At 50.2% G+C, this 18,093-nt stretch overlaps 1 protein-coding gene across 1 annotated transcript in view; it reads left to right on the top strand.

Annotated features, from left to right (window-relative positions):
* The first annotated feature begins 595 nt into the window (after positions 1-595).
* LOC139396892 (Rho related BTB domain containing 1) overlaps positions 596-18,093 on the top strand; it is a 58,704-nt gene continuing 41,206 nt past the window's right edge. The window contains exons 1-3 of the mRNA XM_071143816.1: positions 596-916; positions 2,823-3,018; positions 4,168-4,271. Of these exons, the coding sequence (XP_070999917.1) occupies positions 2,839-3,018; positions 4,168-4,271 (284 nt within the window). The 5' untranslated portion in view covers positions 596-916; positions 2,823-2,838. The remainder of the gene's footprint in view (positions 917-2,822; positions 3,019-4,167; positions 4,272-18,093) is intronic.

Genomic DNA, 18,093 nt, shown 5'->3' with positions numbered 1-18,093 from the left:
ACGGCCTACCCCGGCCAAACCTGGACGACGCTGGGCCAATTGTGTGCCGCTCTATGGGACTCCTAATCACGGCCGGATGTGATACAACATGGGCCACATCAGTGTCATCGCTCCTGCTGGAGGTGGAAGTAGATAGATATAGTGTAGCCAATATCAGGCCAGGGTGAAAGCTAAAGCACATTCATTGTAGAGGTTTTCGCCGAAAATGTACAACTATGGCATTAATATCGGTCTAAAGAGACATTTATGTCTAAATAAATAAATAACACTATTAGTAGAACGGAATGATTCTGAACACTCCCACGTCCCAACTTCGACAGACACGTTTCAAATGATCACTGACATTTCTAGACAAAAACATAAATCCGCTAACTGAGAATCAGGATGACTGACTGAACCGAATCCGTTTGTCTCCACTCGACTCTCAACTGCGCTCCAAACGTCATCAATTTAGGCACCCGGCGTACGCGTATAACCTCTCCCGTCGCGGGCTGAACCACCTGGTTTTCTGAATGAAACCGTAGCTCGCCTCGCGCTATAAATAGAACGGACGGGGCTTGACGTCACCATGGAAGCCGCATCACGTCGTTTTGTTCCGTGCTGTTGTGGCTGCAGATTATTTTTTTCCCGAAGCGCTTTCGGATGGGGACGGACGGAGTACTTCTGAAGGCAGCCCGAACAATCAAGCTAGATACATAGTAGTGGTTATTGTTACATTGGGAGAAAAGGATTAACGTTCAACAAGCTGGGGCGCGATACCAGTTACGAAATGATCTTGCAGTATTTGCCTAGCTAGCGGCGAGCGATTCTTATTTGTACAGGAGCCATCGAGCTACCTGCAATTATTGAATCGCACTCTGAACTCCTGCCTGTAGTTTTGGTTGACCAGATCACACTCACTCAGCCCTAGAGAACGGTAGGTGCTTCTGTTATGACATCTTGGCCAACTGGAACGAAGACTAGGGTGTCGTCCTCTCTGTTACTTCACTACAGAGCTGTGCCTGGCACTTACACGGTAGTTGAGTCGAGAGGCACTTTAACTCATTTTAATGTGGATACAAATTATATCATGCAAGGACATCGTTCTTGTTACATTATTTGATTGATTTCATTATTTGAGTCCCAGGTTAGTGTCAATTTCGAGTAAACTACAGCAGTCTGGTTGTGAAACACATTGTGGAGGTTTGGAAACGTTTAAAGACTTTGCACCTAAATGACATCACAGAGTGATTATGCCAAGCAGCAGACTCCCATCAACTATCTTCAGAAATTATAAACAAGTCATGTTTAATTATTTTTTAAAATTATGTAGCTAATTAGATTAGTTTATTAGTCACATGCACAGGGTCACAAATGCAATTGCAGGGTACAGTGAAATTCTTAAGTTCTGACATGATGTTACACTCAGGCCCATTTTGGGGAATATCTCGTGTCATCAAACCTCTGACGTGTTGTTACACTCCGTGCCCTCCTCTTTCAGAGTAGCATCACTGGTGCTGACTAGGCCCGTTAACTCCTCTTTCAGAGTAGCATCACTGGTGCTGACTAGGCCCGTTAACTCCTCTTTCAGAGTAGCATCACTGGTGCTGACTAGGCTCGTTTCCTCCTCTTTCAGAGTAGCATCACTGGTGCTGACTAGGCCCGTTAACTCCTCTTTCAGAGTAGCATCACTGGTGTTGACTAGGCCCGTTTCCTCCTCTTAGCTACTGAGGTCAACTGTTCTGAATGCCATGCAGTAGGACTAAATCCTACCTTTCAGCTGGCCCCTCTTTACCCGAGACCTTTCAGCTGGCCCCTCTTTACCCGAGACCTTTCAGCTGGCCCCTCTTTACCCGAGACCTTTCAGCTGGCCCCTCTTTACCCGAGACCTGTCAGCTGGCCCCTCTTTACCCGAGACCTGTCAGCTGGCCCCTCTTTACCCGAGACCTGTCGGCTGGCCCCTCTTTACCCGAGACCTGTCGGCTGGCCCCTCTTTACCCGAGACTTGTCGGCTGGCCCCTCTTTACCCGAGACCTGTCGGCTGGCCCCTCTTTACCCGAGACCTGTCGGCTGGCCCCTCTTTACCCGAGACCTGTCGGCTGGCCCCTCTTTACCCGAGACCTGTCGGCTGGCCCCTCTTTACCCGAGACCTGTCGGCTGGCCCCTCTTTACCCGAGACCTGTCGGCTGGCCCCTCTTTACCCGAGACCTGTCGGCTGGCCCCTCTTTACCCGAGACCTGTCGGCTGGCCCCTCTTTACCCGAGACCTGTCGGCTGGCCCCTCTTTACCCGAGACCTGTCGGCTGGCCCCTCTTTACCCGAGACCTTTCGGCTGGCCCCTCTTTACCCGAGACCTTTCGGCTGGCCCCTCTTCTGACCTCGGATAATACTAAACAACAAGTGTAAATTCAACAGTAGTGTAACGGCTGAAGCAAACACAAAGCTTGGTTGGTCCATAGTCCCTTCTCTGTTGAAGAGCTAAACTGATTTGTTTTGGATGCAGGGCTGCGGATTAGAGCCAGTTTCCTACTCCTCCCTCTATTCCCTGACCTCTGGATGTGTTCTGCAGTAGTGTGGTTCTAGAGCAGCAGAGTGACAGATTAGTGGACCTCAGTGTTAATACTATCCTGTCGCCATGTCATCAGTATAATCATAAGAATGTGAATAGCTGCTTATTAGAACGTGTTTCACGGTTGTTTTGAATGAACTGAGTGAAAATGAAGTCTTAATTTAAACGTGTACCTACATTATGTTGTTCATCTGCGTTGTTTAGGCGATCTACTACCGGACGTTGCATCATCATTATCCAACGTGATTGAGCCTGTTTTCTCTCCTGTCACACAGGGCCCTGAACACTAGTATGGACTACGAGAGACCCAATGTTGAGACCATTAAGTGTGTTGTGGTGGGGGACAACGCCGTAGGGAAGACACGGCTGATCTGTGCTCGGGCCTGCAACACCACTCTGAACCAGTACCAACTACTGTCCACACACGTCCCTACGGTCTGGGCTATAGACCAGTACAGAGTGTGTCAAGAGGTACAAACCTAACCCTGACCCCTGACCCCTAACCCCAACACACATCCCTACGGTCTGGGCTATAGACCAGTATAGAGTCTGTCAAGAGGTACAACCCTAACCCCTAACCCCAACACACATCCCTACGGTCTGGGCTATAGACCAGTACAGAGTCTGTCAAGAGGTACAACCCTAACCCTGACCCCTAACCCCAACACACATCCCTACAGTCTGGGCTATAGACCAGTACAGAGTCTGTCAAGAGGTATAAACCTAACCCTGACCCCTAACCCCAACACACATCCCTACGGTCTGGGCTATAGACCAATACAGTCTGTCTCTCTACACTGCAGCTGAAACAGCCCTACCTGTCATCAAACAGCCCTACCTGTCATCAAACAGCCCTACCTGTCAACAAACAGCCCTACCTGTCACCCTACCTGTCGCCCTACCTGTCACCAAACAGCCCTACCTGTCACCAAACAGCCCTACCTGTCACCAAACAGCCCTACTGTCAACAAACAGCCCTACCTAAGAAAGCCTGTCCCTTTAAGAAGGTATATGTTTTACTGATGAAAGATGTCAATAGTTTAAGAATATTTCTGTCATTATTACAACATTATATATCTTGTTTTTATGCTAGCTATCTAACATTATTAGCTACATTTTCGCCTATAATTGTTAGCTGGTTAGTCTGATGTTGCTAGCTACTTGTATTTTTGTTTCACTCATTGGATTATTTTAACAGATGGAGACTGTATCTTGTTATTTCTAAATGAATGTGCCTTATCTTAGTATTGATGCCATTGTATTCATGTTTATTATTTCCAGACCACATGGATAAATGGACAGTTAATTGGATAATCACAGCTGAGTGACATGGCACAGATCTGCAAACATTGTTAATCTCCAATCAACATTATAGAACCCTAAACTGAGGAACTGCCTCTCTAACAGGAGTACAATCTCCATAACTTCAGACTCAATCAGTGTATAAATTTAAAGGCATTACCCTCTAATTCAAGACTTACTTGATCACTCACCTGTCATCACTCACCTCCCACTTGTCATCACTCACCCCCACCTGCATTCTATGTACAGTATTTTAAATTAATCTTGTTTAAAAATCTGTATGTTTTCTAATATGTGTCTCTGTGTGACCCGCTGTAGGTGTTGGAGCGCTCCAGGGATGTGGTGGATGAGGTCAGTGTGTCTCTCAGGCTGTGGGACACCTTTGGCGATCATCATAAAGACAGACGCTTCGCATACGGAAGGTAAGCTGACACCTGGGGCTGACACCTGGGGCTGACACCTGGGGCTGAGATGCTGGGGCTGAGATGCTGGGGCTGAGATGCTGGGGCTGAGATGCTGGGGCGCTGGGGCTGGGGCTGAGGTTGGGGCTGAGGTTGGGGCTGAGGTTGGGGCTGAGGTTGGGGCTGAGGTTGGGGCTGAGGTTGGGGCTGAGGTTGGGGCTGAGGTTGGGGCTGGGGCTGAGGCTGGGGCTGAGGCTGGGGCTGAGGCTGGGGCTGAGGCTGGGGCTGGGGCTGGGGCTGAGGCTGGGGCTGAGGAGTATTTTTTTTTCTGGAATGGCTAAGGATGAGTAGGGGTGGATTGGGTACGGATGGGATGGGTAAGGGTGGGATGGATGGGTAAGGGTGGGATGGGTAAGGGTGGGATGGGTAAGGGTGGGATGGATGGGTAAGGGTGGGATGGGTAAGGGTGGGATGGGTAAGGATGTGTAAGGATGGGATGGGTAAGGATGGGTAAGGATGAGATGGGTAAGGATGGGATGAGTAAGGATGGGATGAGTACGGATGGGATGGGTACGTATGGGATGGGTACGTATGGGATGGGTACGTATGGGATGGGTACGGATGGGAGGAGTAAGGATGGGAGGAGTAAGGATGGGATGAGTAAGGATGGGTACGTATTGGATGGGTACGGATGGGCAAGGATGGGAGGAGTAAGGATGGGAGGAGTAAGGATGGGAGGAGTAAGGATGGGTAAGGATGGGATGGATGAGATGGATGGGTTGGGATGGGTTGTGTAAGGATGGGATGGATGGGTAAAGATGGGATGGATGGGTAAGGATGGGTAAGGATGGGTAAGGATGGGTAAGGATGGGTAGGGATGGGTAAGGATGGATGGGGATGGGTAGGGATGGGATGGGATGGGTAAGGATGGGATGGGTAAGGATGGGATGAGTAAGGATGTGTGAGGATGGGATGAGTAAGGATGGGATGAGTAAGGATGGGATGAGTAAGGATGGGATGGGTAAGGATGGGTAAGGATGGGATGGGTAAGGATGGGTAAGGATGGGATGGGTAAGGATGGGATGGGTAAGGATGGGATGAGTAAGGATGGGATGAGTAAGGATGGGATGTGTAAGGATGGGATGTGTAAGGATGGGATGTGTAAGGATGGGATGGGTAAGGATGGGGATGGGTAAGGATGGGGATGGGTAAGGATGGGATGAGTAAGGATGGGATGAGTAAGGATGGGATGAGTAAGGATGGGATGAGTAGGGATGGGTAAGGATGGGATGAGTAAGGATGGTTAAGGATGGGATGAGTAAGGATGGATAAGGATGGGATGAGTAAGGATTGGATGAGTAAGGATGTGATGTGTAAGGATGGGTAAGGATGGGATGGGATGGGTAAGGATGGGTAAGGATGGGATGGGTAAGGATGGAATGAGTAAATATGGGATGGGTAAGGATGGGATGGGCAAGGATGGGTAAGGATAGGATGGGTATGGATGGGTAAGGATGGGTAGGGATGGTTAAGGATGGGATGGTTAAGGATGGGTAAGGATGGGATGGGTAAGGATGGGATGGGTAAGGATGGGTAAGGATGGGTAGGGATGGGTAAGGGTGGGTAGGGATGGGTAGGGATTGGATGAGTAAGGATGTGTAAGGATGGGATGAGTAAGGATGGGATGGGTAAGGATGGGTAAGGATGGGATGGGTAAGGATGGGATGAGTAAGGATGGGATGAGTAAATATGGGATGGGTAAGGATGGGTAAGGATGGTTAAGGATGGGTAAGGATGGTTAAGGATGGATAAGGATGGATAAGGATGGGTAAGGATGGGATTGGTAAGGATGGGATGGGTAAGGATGGGTAAGGATGGATAAGGATGGGGTGAGTAAGGATGGTTAAGGATGGGATGAGTAAGGATGGGATGAGTAAGGATGGGATGAGTAAGGATGGGATGAGTAAGGATGGGATGAGTAAGGATTGGATGAGTAAGGATGTGATGTGTAAGGATGGGTAAGGATGGGGTGGGATGGGTAAGGATGGGTAAGGATGGGATGGGTAAGGATGGAATGAGTAAATATGGGATGGGTAAGGATGGGATGGGCAAGGATGGGTAATGATGGGTAAGGATGGGTAACGATGGGTAAGGGTGGGTAGGGATGGGTAGGGATTGGATGAGTAAGGATGTGTAAGGATGGGATGAGTAAGGATGGGATGGGTAAGGATGGGTAAGGATGGGATGAGTAAGGATGGGATGAGTAAATATGGGATGGGTAAGGATGGTTAAGGATGGATAAGGATGGGTAAGGATGGGATGGGTAAGGATGGGATGGGTAAGGATGGGTAAGGATGGATAAGGATGGGTAAGGATGGGGTGAGTAAGGATGGTTAAGGATGGGATGAGTAAGGATGGGATGGGTAAGGATGGGATGAGTAAGGATGGTTAAGGATGGGATGAGTAAGGATGGGATGAGTAAGGATTGGATGAGTAAGGATGTGATGTGTAAGGATGGGTAAGGATGGGGTGGGATGGGTAAGGATGGGTAAGGATGGGATGGGTAAGGATGGAATGAGTAAATATGGGATGGGTAAGGATGGGATGGGCAAGGATGGGTAAGGATGGTTAAGGATGGATAAGGATGGGTAAGGATGGATAAGGATGGGATGGGTAACGATGGGATGGGTAAGGATGGGTAAGGATGGGTGAGGATGGATAAGGATGGGTAAGGATGGGGTGAGTAAGGATTGGTTGGGATGTGTAACGATGGGATGGGTAAGGATGTGTAAGGATGGGATGAGTAAGGATGGGATGGGTAAGGATGGGATGAGTAAGGATGGTTAAGGATGGGATGCGTAAGGATGGATAAGGATGGGATGAGTAAGGATGTGATGTGTAAGGATGGGATGGGATGGGTAAGGATGGGTAAGGATGGGATGGGTAAGGATGGAATGAGTAAATATGGGATGGGTAAGGATGTGATGGGTAAGGATGTGATGGGCAAGGATGGGTAAGGATAGGATGGGTAGGGATGGGTAAGGATGGGTAGGATGGGATGGGTATGGGTAAGGGATGGGGATGGGATGGGTAAGGATGGGATGGGATGGGTAGGATGGGATGGATGGGTAAGGATGGGTAAGGATGGGTAGGGGGTGGGATGAGTAAGGATGGGATGGGTAAGGGTGGGATGGGTAAGGATGGGTAAGGATGGGATGGGTAAGGATGGGTAGGGATGGGTAAGGATGGGATGGGTAAGGATGGGATGGGTAAGGATGTGTAAGGATGGGATGGGTAAGGATGGGATGAGTTAGGATGGGATGAGTAAGGATGGGATGATGAGTAAGGATGGGATGAGTAAGGATGGGATGATGGGTAAGGATGGGTAAGGATGGGTAAGGATGGATAAGGATGGTTAAGGATGGATAAGGATGGATAAGGATGGGATGGGTAGGGTAGTTAGGATGGGATGAGTAAGGATGGGATGAGTTAGGATGGGATGAGTAAGGATGGGATGATGGGTAAGGATGGGATGGGTAGGGATGGGTAAGGATGGGTAAGGATGGATAAGGATGGATAAGGATGGTTAAGGATGGGTAAGGATGGGATGGGTAAGAATGGGATGGGATGGGTAAGGATGGGATGGGTAAAGATGGGATGAGTAAATATGGGATGGGCAAGGATGGGATGGGCAAGGATGGGATGGGCAAGGATGGGAGGAGTAAGGATGGGAGGAGTAAGGATGGGATGAGTAAGGATGGGATGAGTAAGGATGGGATGGATGGGATGGAGTAAGGATGGGATGAGTAAGGATGGGATGGGTAAGGATGGGTATATGGGTAAGGATGGGATGGTTAGTAAGGATGGGATGGGTATGGGTGGGATGAGTAAGGATGGATGGGTAAGGATGGGTAAGGATGGGTAAGGATGGGTAAGGATGGGGGGATGGGTAAGGATGGGATGGGGATGGGTAAAGGATTAAGGATGGGATGAGTAAGGATGGGATGAGTAAGGATGGGATGAGTAAGGATGGGATGAGTTAAGGATGGGATGTGATAAGGATGGGTAAGGATGGGATGGGTAAGGGTGGGATGAGTAAGGATGGGTAAGGATGGGTGAGGGTGGGATGAGTAAGGATGGGATGGGTAAGGGTGGGATGAGTAAGGATGGGTAAGGGTGGGATGGGTAGGTATGGGTAAAGATGGGATGGGTAAGGATGGATGGATGGGTAGGGAGGGGTAGGTAGGGGTAAGGATGGGATGGGTAGGAATGGGATGAGTAAGAATGGGTAAGGATGGGATGAGTAAGGATGGGATGAGTAAGGATGGGTAGGGATGGGTAAGGATGGGATGGGTAAGGATGGGATGGATGAGATGGATGGGTTGGATGGGTAGGGATGGGATGTGTAAGGATGGGATGGATGGGTAGGGATGGGTAAGGATGGATGGGGATGGATGGGGATGGGTAGGGATGGGATGGGATGGGTAAGGATGGGATGGGTAAGGATGGGATGAGTAAGGATGGGATGAGTAAGGATGGCATGGGTAAGGATGGGCAAGGATGGGAGGAGTAAGGATGGGATGAGTAAATATGGGATATGGTGGGTAAGGATGGGATGGGCAAGGATGGGTAAGGATAGGATGGGTAGGGATGGGTAAGGATGGGATGGTTAAGGATGGGATGGGTAAGGATGGATGGGTAAGGATGGGTAGGGATGGGTAGGGATGGGTAAGGATGGGTAAGGATGGATGGGGATGGGTAGGGATTGGATGAGTAAGGATGGGATGGGTAAGGATGGGAACGGATGGAATGGGTAAGGATGGGATGAGTAAGAATGGGATGAGTAAATATGGGATGGGTAAGGATGGGTAAGGATGGGATGAGTAAGGATGGGATGAGTAAGGATGGGATGAGTAAGGATGGGATGAGTAAGGATGGGATGAGTAAGGATGGGATGAGTAAGGATGGGATAAGGATGGGATGTGTAAGGATGGGGATGGGATGAGTAAGGATGGGGGTAAGGGTGGGATGAGTAAGGATGGGTAAGGATGGGTGAGGGTGGGATGAGTAAGGATGGGATGGGTAAGGGTGGGATGAGTAAGGATGGGTAAGGGTGGGATGGGTAAGGATGGGATGAGTAAATATGGGATGGGTAAGGATGGGAGGAGTAAGGATGGGAGGAGTAAGGATGGGAGGAGTAAGGATGGGAGGAGTAAGGATGGGATGAGTAAGGATGGGATGAGTAAATATGGGATGGGTAGGGATGAGCAAGGATGAGCAAGGATGGAATGGGTAAGGATGGGTAAGGATGGGATGGGTAAGGATGGGATAAGGATGGGATGGGTAAGGATGGGATAAGTAAGGATGGGATGAGTAAATATGGGATGGGTAAGGATGGGTAAGGATGGTTAAGGATGGATAAGGATGGGTAAGGATGGATAAGGATGGGATGGGTAAGGATGGGTAAGGATGGATAAGGATGGGTAAGGATGGGGTGAGTAAGGATTGGTTGGGATGTGTAAGGATGGGATGGGTAAGGATGGGATGAGTAAGGATGGTTAAGGATGGGATGAGTAAGGATGGTTAAGGATGGGATGCGTAAGGATGGATAAGGATGGGATGAGTAAGGATGAGTAAGGATGGATGAGTAAGGATGGGATGTGTAAGGATGGGATGGGATGGGTATGGGTAAGGATGGGTGGGATGGGTGGGAAGGATGGGATGAGTAAATATGGGATGGGTAAGGATGGATGGGATGGGTAAGGATGGGTAGGGAGGGATGGGTAAGGATGGGTAAGGATGGGTAAGGATGGGATGGGTAAGGATGGGATGGGTAAGGATGGGAGAGTAAGGATGGGATGAGTAAGGATGGGATGAGTAAGGATGGGATGAGTAAGGATGGGATGAGTAAGGATGGGATGAGTAAGGATTGGATGGGTAAGGATGGGAGTAAGGATGTGATGGGATGGATAAGGATGGGATGGGAAGGATGGGATGGGTAAGGATGGGTAAGGGGGATGGGTAAGGATGGGGATGGGATGGGTAAGGATGGGATGAGTAAATATGGGATGGGTAAGGATGGGATGGGCAAGGATGGGTAGGGATGGGTAAGGATGGGTAGGGATGGGTAAGGATGGGTAGGGATGGGTAAGGATGGGATGGGTAAGGATGGGTAAGGATGGGATGGATGGGTAAGGATGGGTAGGGATGGGTAAGGATGGGTAGGGATGGGTAAGGATGGATGGATGGGATGGGTAGGGATTGGATGAGTAAGGATGGGTAAGGATGGGATGGGTAAGGATGGGATGGGTAAGGATGGGATGGGTAAGGATGGGATGGGTAAGGATGGGATGAGTAAGGATGGGATGGGTAAGGATGGGATGGGCAAGGATGGGAGGAGTAAGGATGGGAGGAGTAAGGATGGGATGAGTAAGGATGGGATGAGTAAGGATGGGATGAGTAAGGATGGGATGTGATAAGGATGGGATGAGTAAGGATGGGGATGGGATGGGGATGGGATGGGTAAGGATGGGATGGGGGTATGGGTAAGGAGGGGATGGGATGGGTAGGGATGGGTAAGGATGGATGGATGGGTAGTGGGGGGTAGGGGTAAGGATGGGATGGGTAAATGGGATGGATGGGTAAGGATGGGATGAGTAAGGATGGGTAGGGATGGGTAAGGATGGGATGGGTAAGGATGGGATAAGGATGGGATGAGATGGATGGGTTGGGATGGGTGAGGGATGGGATGTGGGATGGGGATGGATGGGGGATGGGTAGGGATGGGTAAGGATGGGATGGGTAAGGATGGGATGGGTAAGGATGGGATGGATGAGATGGATGGGTTGGATGGGTAGGGATGGGATGTGTAAGGATGGGATGGATGGGTAGGGATGGGATGGATGGGTAAGGATGGATGGGGATGGATGGGGATGGGTAGGGATGGGATGGGATGGGATGAGTAAGGATGGGATGAGTAAGGATGGGATGAGTAAGGATGGGTAAGGATGGGCATGGGTAAGGATGGGCAAGGATGGGAGGAGTAAGGATGGGAGGAGTAAGGATGGAATGAGTAAATATGGGATGGGTAAGGATGGGATGGGCAAGGATGGGTAAGGATAGGATGGGTAGGGATGGGTAAGGATGGGATGGTAAGGATGGGATGGGTAAGGATGGATGGGTAAGGATGGGTAAGGATGGGTAGGGATGGGATGAAGGATGGGATGAGTAAATATGGGATGGGTAAGGATGGGATGGGTAAGGATGGGATGGGCAAGGATGGGAGGAGTAAGGATGGGAGGAGTAAGGATGGGAGGAGTAAGGATGGGATGAGTAAGGATGGGATGGGTAAGGATGGGATGGGCAAGGATGGGAGGAGTAAGGATGGGAGGAGTAAGGATGGGAGGAGTAAGGATGGGATGAGTAAGGATGGGATGTGATAAGGATGGGATGAGTAAGGATGGGTAAGGATGGGATGGGTAAGGGTGGGATGAGTAAGGATGGGTAAGGATGGGTGAGGGTGGGATGAGTAAGGATGGGATGGGTAAGGGTGGGATGAGTAAGGGTGGGATGGGTAGGTATGGGTATGGGTAATGGTAGGGATGGGATGGGTAAGGATGGATGGATGGGTAGGGAGGGGTAGGTAGGGGTAAGGATGGGATGGGTAGGAATGGGATGAGTAAGAATGGGTAAGGATGGGATGAGTAAGGATGGGTAGGGATGGGTATGGGTAAGGATGGGATGGGTAAGGATGGGATGGATGAGATGGATGGGTTGGATGGGTAGGGATGGGATGTGTATGGGATGGATAGGGATGGGATGGGTAAGGATGGATGGGGATGGATGGGGATGGGTAGGGATGGGATGGGATGGGATGAGTAAGGATGGGTAGGGATGGGTAAGGATGGGATGGGTAAGGATGGGATGGGTAAGGATGGGATGGATGAGATGGATGGGTTGGATGGGTAGGGATGGGATGTGTAAGGATGGGATGGATGGGTAGGGATGGGATGGATGGGTAAGGATGGATGGGGATGGATGGGGATGGGTAGGGATGGGATGGGATGGGATGAGTAAGGATGGGATGAGTAAGGATGGGATGAGTAAGGATGGGTAAGGATGGGCATGGGTAAGGATGGGCAAGGATGGGAGGAGTAAGGATGGGAGGAGTAAGGATGGAATGAGTAAATATGGGATGGGTAAGGATGGGATGGGCAAGGATGGGTAAGGATAGGATGGGTAGGGATGGGTAAGGATGGGATGGTTAAGGATGGGATGGGTAAGGATGGATGGGTAAGGATGGGTAAGGATGGGTAGGGATGGGATGAGTAAGGATGGGATGAGTAAATATGGGATGGGTAAGGATGGGATGGGTAAGGATGGGATGGGCAAGGATGGGAGGAGTAAGGATGGGAGGAGTAAGGATGGGAGGAGTAAGGATGGGATGAGTAAGGATGGGATGTGATAAGGATGGGATGAGTAAGGATGGGTAAGGATGGGATGGGTAAGGGTGGGATGAGTAAGGATGGGTAAGGATGGGTGAGGGTGGGATGAGTAAGGATGGGATGGGTAAGGGTGGGATGAGTAAGGGTGGGATGGGTAGGTATGGGTAAAGATGGGATGGATGGTAGGGATGGGATGGGTAAGGATGGATGGATGGGTAGGGAGGGGTAGGTAGGGGTAAGGATGGGATGGGTAGGAATGGGATGAGTAAGAATGGGTAAGGATGGGATGAGTAAGGATGGGATGAGTAAGGATGGGTAGGGATGGGTAAGGATGGGATGGGTAAGGATGGGATGGATGATATGGATGGGTTGGATGGGTAGGGATGGGATGTGTAAGGATGGGATGGATGGGTAGGGATGGGATGGATGGGTAAGGATGGGTAGGGATGGGTAAGGATGGGTAGGGATGGGATGGGTAAGGATGGGATGAGTAAGGATGGGATGAGTAAGGATGGGATGAGTAAGGATGGGTAAGGATGGGATGGGTAAGGATGGGCATGGGTAAGGATGGGCAAGGATGGGAGGAGTAAGGATGGAATGAGTAAATATGGGATGGGTAAGGATGGGATGGGCAAGGATGGGTAGGGATGGGTAAGGATGGGATGGGCAAGGATGGGTAGGGATGGGTAAGGATGGGATGGTTAAGGATGGGTAAGGATGGGATGGGTAAGGATGGATGGGTAAGGATGGGTAGGGATGAGTAGGGAGGGTAAGGATGGGTAAGGATGGATGGGGATGGGTAAGGATGGGTAAGGATGGATGGGGATGGGTAGGGATTGGATGAGTAAGGATGTGTAAGGATGGGATGAGTAAGGATGGGATGGGTAAGGATGGGAACGGATGGAATGGGTAAGGATGGGTAAGGATGGGAGGAGTAAGGATGGGATGGGTAAGGATGGGATGAGTAAGGATGGGATGAGTAAGGATGGGATGAGTAAGGATGGGATGGGTAAGGATGGGATAAGGATGGGATGAGTAAGGATGGGTAAGGATGGGATGGGTAAGGGTGGGATGAGTAAGGATGGGTAAGGATGGGTGAGGGTGGGATGAGTAAGGATGGGATGGGTAAGGGTGGGATGAGTAAGGATGGGTAAGGGTGGGATGGCTAAGGATGGGATGAGTAAATATGGGATGGGTAAGGATGGGTAAGGATGGGAGGAGTAAGGATGGGATGAGTAAATATGGGATGGGTAAGGATGGGTAAGTATGGGATGGGTAAGGATGGGTAAGGATGGGATGGGTAAGGATGGGATGAGTAAGGATGGGATGAGTAAATATGGGATGGGTAAGGATGGGATGGGTAAGGATGGGATGGGTAAGGATGGGATGGGTAAGGATGGGATGGGTAAGGATGGGATGGGTAAGGATGGGATGGGTAAGGATGGGAGGAGTAAGGATGGGATGGTTAAGGATGGGATGGGTAAGGATGGGAGGAGTAAGGATGGGATGTGTAAGGGTGGGATGAGTAAGGATGGGTAAGGATGGGTGAGGATGGGATGGGTAAGGGTGGGATGGGTAAGGATGGGATGGGTAAGGATGGGTAGGTATGGGTAAGGATGGGATGGATGGTAGGGATGGGATGGGTAAGGATGGATGGATGGGTAGGGAGGGGTAGGTAGGGGTAAGGATGGGATGGGTAGGAATGGGATGAGTAAGAATGGGTAAGGATGGGATGAGTAAGGATGGGATGAGTAAGGATGGGATGGGTAGGGATGGGTAAGGATGGGATGGATGAGATGGATGGGTTGGATGGGTAGGGATGGGATGTGTAAGGATGGGATGGATGGGTAGGGATGGGATGGATGGGTAGGGATGGGTAAGGATGGGTAGGGATGGGTAAGGATGGGTAGGGATGGGTAAGGATGGATGGGGATGGGTAGGGATGGGTAAGGATGGGAGGAGTAAGGATGGGATGAGTAAGGATGGGATGAGTAAGGATGGGATGAGTAAGGATGTGTAAGGATGGGATGTGTAAGGATGGGATGAGTAAGGATGTGTAAGGATGGGATGTGTAAGGATGGGATGGGTAAGGATGGGTAAGGATGGGATGAGTAAGGATGGGATGGGTAAGGATGGGATGAGTAAGGATGGGATTAGATGAGTAAGGATGGGTAAGGATGGGATGAGTAAGGATTGGTAAGGATGGGATGAGTAAGGATGGGATGGGTAAGGATGGGTAAGGTTTGGATGGGTAAGGATGGGATGGGTAAGGATGGGATGGGTAAGGATGGGATGGGTAAGGATGGGATGAGTAAGGATGGGATGAGTAAGGATGGGATGAGTAAGGATGGGATGGGTAAGGATGGGATGGGCAAGGATGGGTAAGGATAGGATGGGTAGGGATGGGTAAGGATGGGATGGTTAAGGATGGGTAAGGATGGGATGGGTAAGGATGGATGGGTAAGGATGGGTAAGGATGGGTAGGGATGGGTAGGGATTGGTAAGGATGGGTAAGGATGGATGGGGATGGGTAGGGATTGGATGAGTAAGGATGGGAACGGATGGAATGGGTAAGGATGGGATGAGTAAGAATGGGATGAGTAAGGATGAGATGAGTAAGGATGGGATGAGTAAGGATGGGATGAGTAAGGATGGGATGGGTAAGGATGGGTAAGGATGGGTAAGGATGGCTAAGGATGGGTAAGGATGGGATGGGTAAGGATGGGATGAGTAAGGATGAGATGAGTAAGGATGGGATGAGTAAGGATGGGATGAGTAAGGATGGGATGAGTAAGGATGGGATGGGTAAGGATGGGATGTGTAAGGATGGGATAAGGATGGGATGAGTAAGGATGGGGAGTAAGGATGGGATGAGTAAGGATGGGATGAGTAAGGATGGGATGGGTAAGGATGGGATGTGTAAGGATGGGATAAGGATGGGATGAGTAAGGATGGGATGGGTAAGGGTGGGATGAGTAAGGATGGGTAAGGATGGGTGAGGGTGGGATGAGTAAGGATGGGATGGGTAAGGGTGGGATGAGTAAGGATGGGTAAGGGTGGGATGGGTAAGGATGGGATGGATAAGGATGGGATGAGTAAATATGGGATGAGTAAATATGGGATGGGTAGGGATGGGTAGGGATTGGATGAGCAAGGATGTGTAAGGATGGGATGAGTAAGGATGGAATGGGTAAGGATGGGTAAGGATGGGATGGGTAAGGATGGGATGAGTAAGGATGGGATGAGTAAATATGGGATGGGTAAGGATGGGTAAGGATGGTTAAGGATGGGTAAGGATGGATAAGGATGGGATGGGTAAGGATGGGTAAGGATGGATAAGGATGGGGTGAGTAAGGATTGGTTGGGATGTGTAAGGATGGGATGGGTAAGGATGTGTAAGGATGGGATGAGTAAGGATGGGATGGGTAAGGATGGTTAAGGATGGGATGAGTAAGGATGGTTAAGGATGGGATGCGTAAGGATGGATAAGGATGGGATGAGTAAGGATTGGAGGAGTAAGGATGTGATGTGTAAGGATGGGTAAGGATGGGATGGGATGGGTAAGGATGGGTAAGGATGGGATGGGTAAGGATGGAATGAGTAAATATGGGATGGGTAAGGATGGGATGGGCAAGGATGGGTAAGGATAGGATGGGTAGGGATGGGTAAGGATGGGATGGTTAAGGATGGGTAAGGATGGGATGGGAAAGGATGGGTAAGGATGGGTAGGGATGGGATGAGTAAGGATGGGATGAGTAAGGATGGGATGAGTAAATATGGGATGGGCAAGGATGGGATGGGCAAGGATGGGAGGAGTAAGGATGGGAGGAGTAAGGATGGGAGGAGTAAGGATGGGATGAGTAAGGATGGGATGAGTAAGGATGGGATGTGATAAGGATGGGATGAGTAAGGATGGGTAAGGATGGGATGGGTAAGGGTGGGATGAGTAAGGATGGGTAAGGATGGGTGAGGGTGGGATGAGTAAGGGTGGGATGGGTAGGTATGGGTAAAGATGGGATGGATGGTAGGGATGGGATGGGTAAGGATGGATGGATGGATGGGTAGGGAGAGGTAGGTAGGGGTAAGGATGGGATGGGTAGGAATGGGATGAGTAAGAATGGGTAAGGATGGGATGAGTAAGGATGGGATGAGTAAGGATGGGTAGGGATGGGTAAGGATGGGTAGGGATGGGTAAGGATGGATGGGGATGGATGGGGATGGGTAGGGATGGGATGGGTAAGGATGGGATGAGTAAGGATGGGATGAGTAAGGATGGGATGAGTAAGGATGGGTAAGGATGGGATGGGTAAGGATGGGCATGGGTAAGGATGGGCAAGGATGGGTGGAGTAAGGATGGAATGAGTAAATATGGGATGGGTAAGGATGGGATGGGCAAGGATGGGTAGGGATGGGTAAGGATGGGATGGTTAAGGATGGGTAAGGATGGGATGGGTAAGGATGGATGGGTAAGGATGGGTAGGGATGGGTAGGGAGGGTAAGGATGGGTAAGGATGGATGGGGATGGGTAAGGATGGGTAAGGATGGATGGGGATGGGTAGGGATTGGATGAGTAAGGATGTGTAAGGATGGGATGAGTAAGGATGGGATGGGTAAGGATGGGAACGGATGGAATGGGTAAGGATGGGATGAGTAAGAATGGGATGAGTAAATATGGGATGGGCAAGGATGGGTAAGGATGGGTAAGGATGGGAGGAGTAAGGATGGGATGAGTAAGGATGGGATGAGTAAGGATGGGATGAGTGGGATGAGTAGGATGGGATGAGTAAGGATGGGATGGGTAAGGATGGGATAAGGATGGGATGAGTAAGGATGGGTAAGGATGGGATGGGTAAGGGTGGGATGAGTAAGGATGGGTAAGGATGGGTGAGGGTGGGATGAGTAAGGATGGGATGGGTAAGGGTGGGATGAGTAAGGATGGGTAAGGATGGGTGAGGGTGGGATGAGTAAGGATGGGATGGGTAAGGGTGGGATGGGTAAGGATGGGATGGGTAAGGATGGGTAGGTATGGGTAAGGATGGGATGGATGGTAGGGATGGGATGGGTAAGGATGGATGGATGGGTAGGGAGGGGTAGGTAGGGGTAAGGATGGGATGGGTAGGAATGGGATGAGTAAGAATGGGTAAGGATGGGATGAGTAAGGATGGGATGGGTAGGGATGGGTAAGGATGGGATGGGTAAGGATGGGATGGATGAGATGGATGGGTTGGATGGGTAGGGATGGGATGTGTAAGGATGGGATGGATGGGTAGGGATGGGATGGATGGGTAGGGATGGGTAAGGATGGGTAGGGATGGGTAAGGATGGATGGGGATGGGTAGGGATGGGTAAGGATGGGAGGAGTAAGGATGGGATGAGTAAGGATGGGATGAGTAAGGATG

The sequence above is a fragment of the Oncorhynchus clarkii genome, unplaced genomic scaffold (genome assembly GCF_045791955.1).
Source record: "Oncorhynchus clarkii lewisi isolate Uvic-CL-2024 unplaced genomic scaffold, UVic_Ocla_1.0 unplaced_contig_12997_pilon_pilon, whole genome shotgun sequence".
NCBI lineage: Eukaryota > Metazoa > Chordata > Actinopteri > Salmoniformes > Salmonidae > Oncorhynchus > Oncorhynchus clarkii.
Note: the sequence above shows the minus strand (reverse complement) of the source record. Positions and strands in the feature narration are given on the sequence as shown.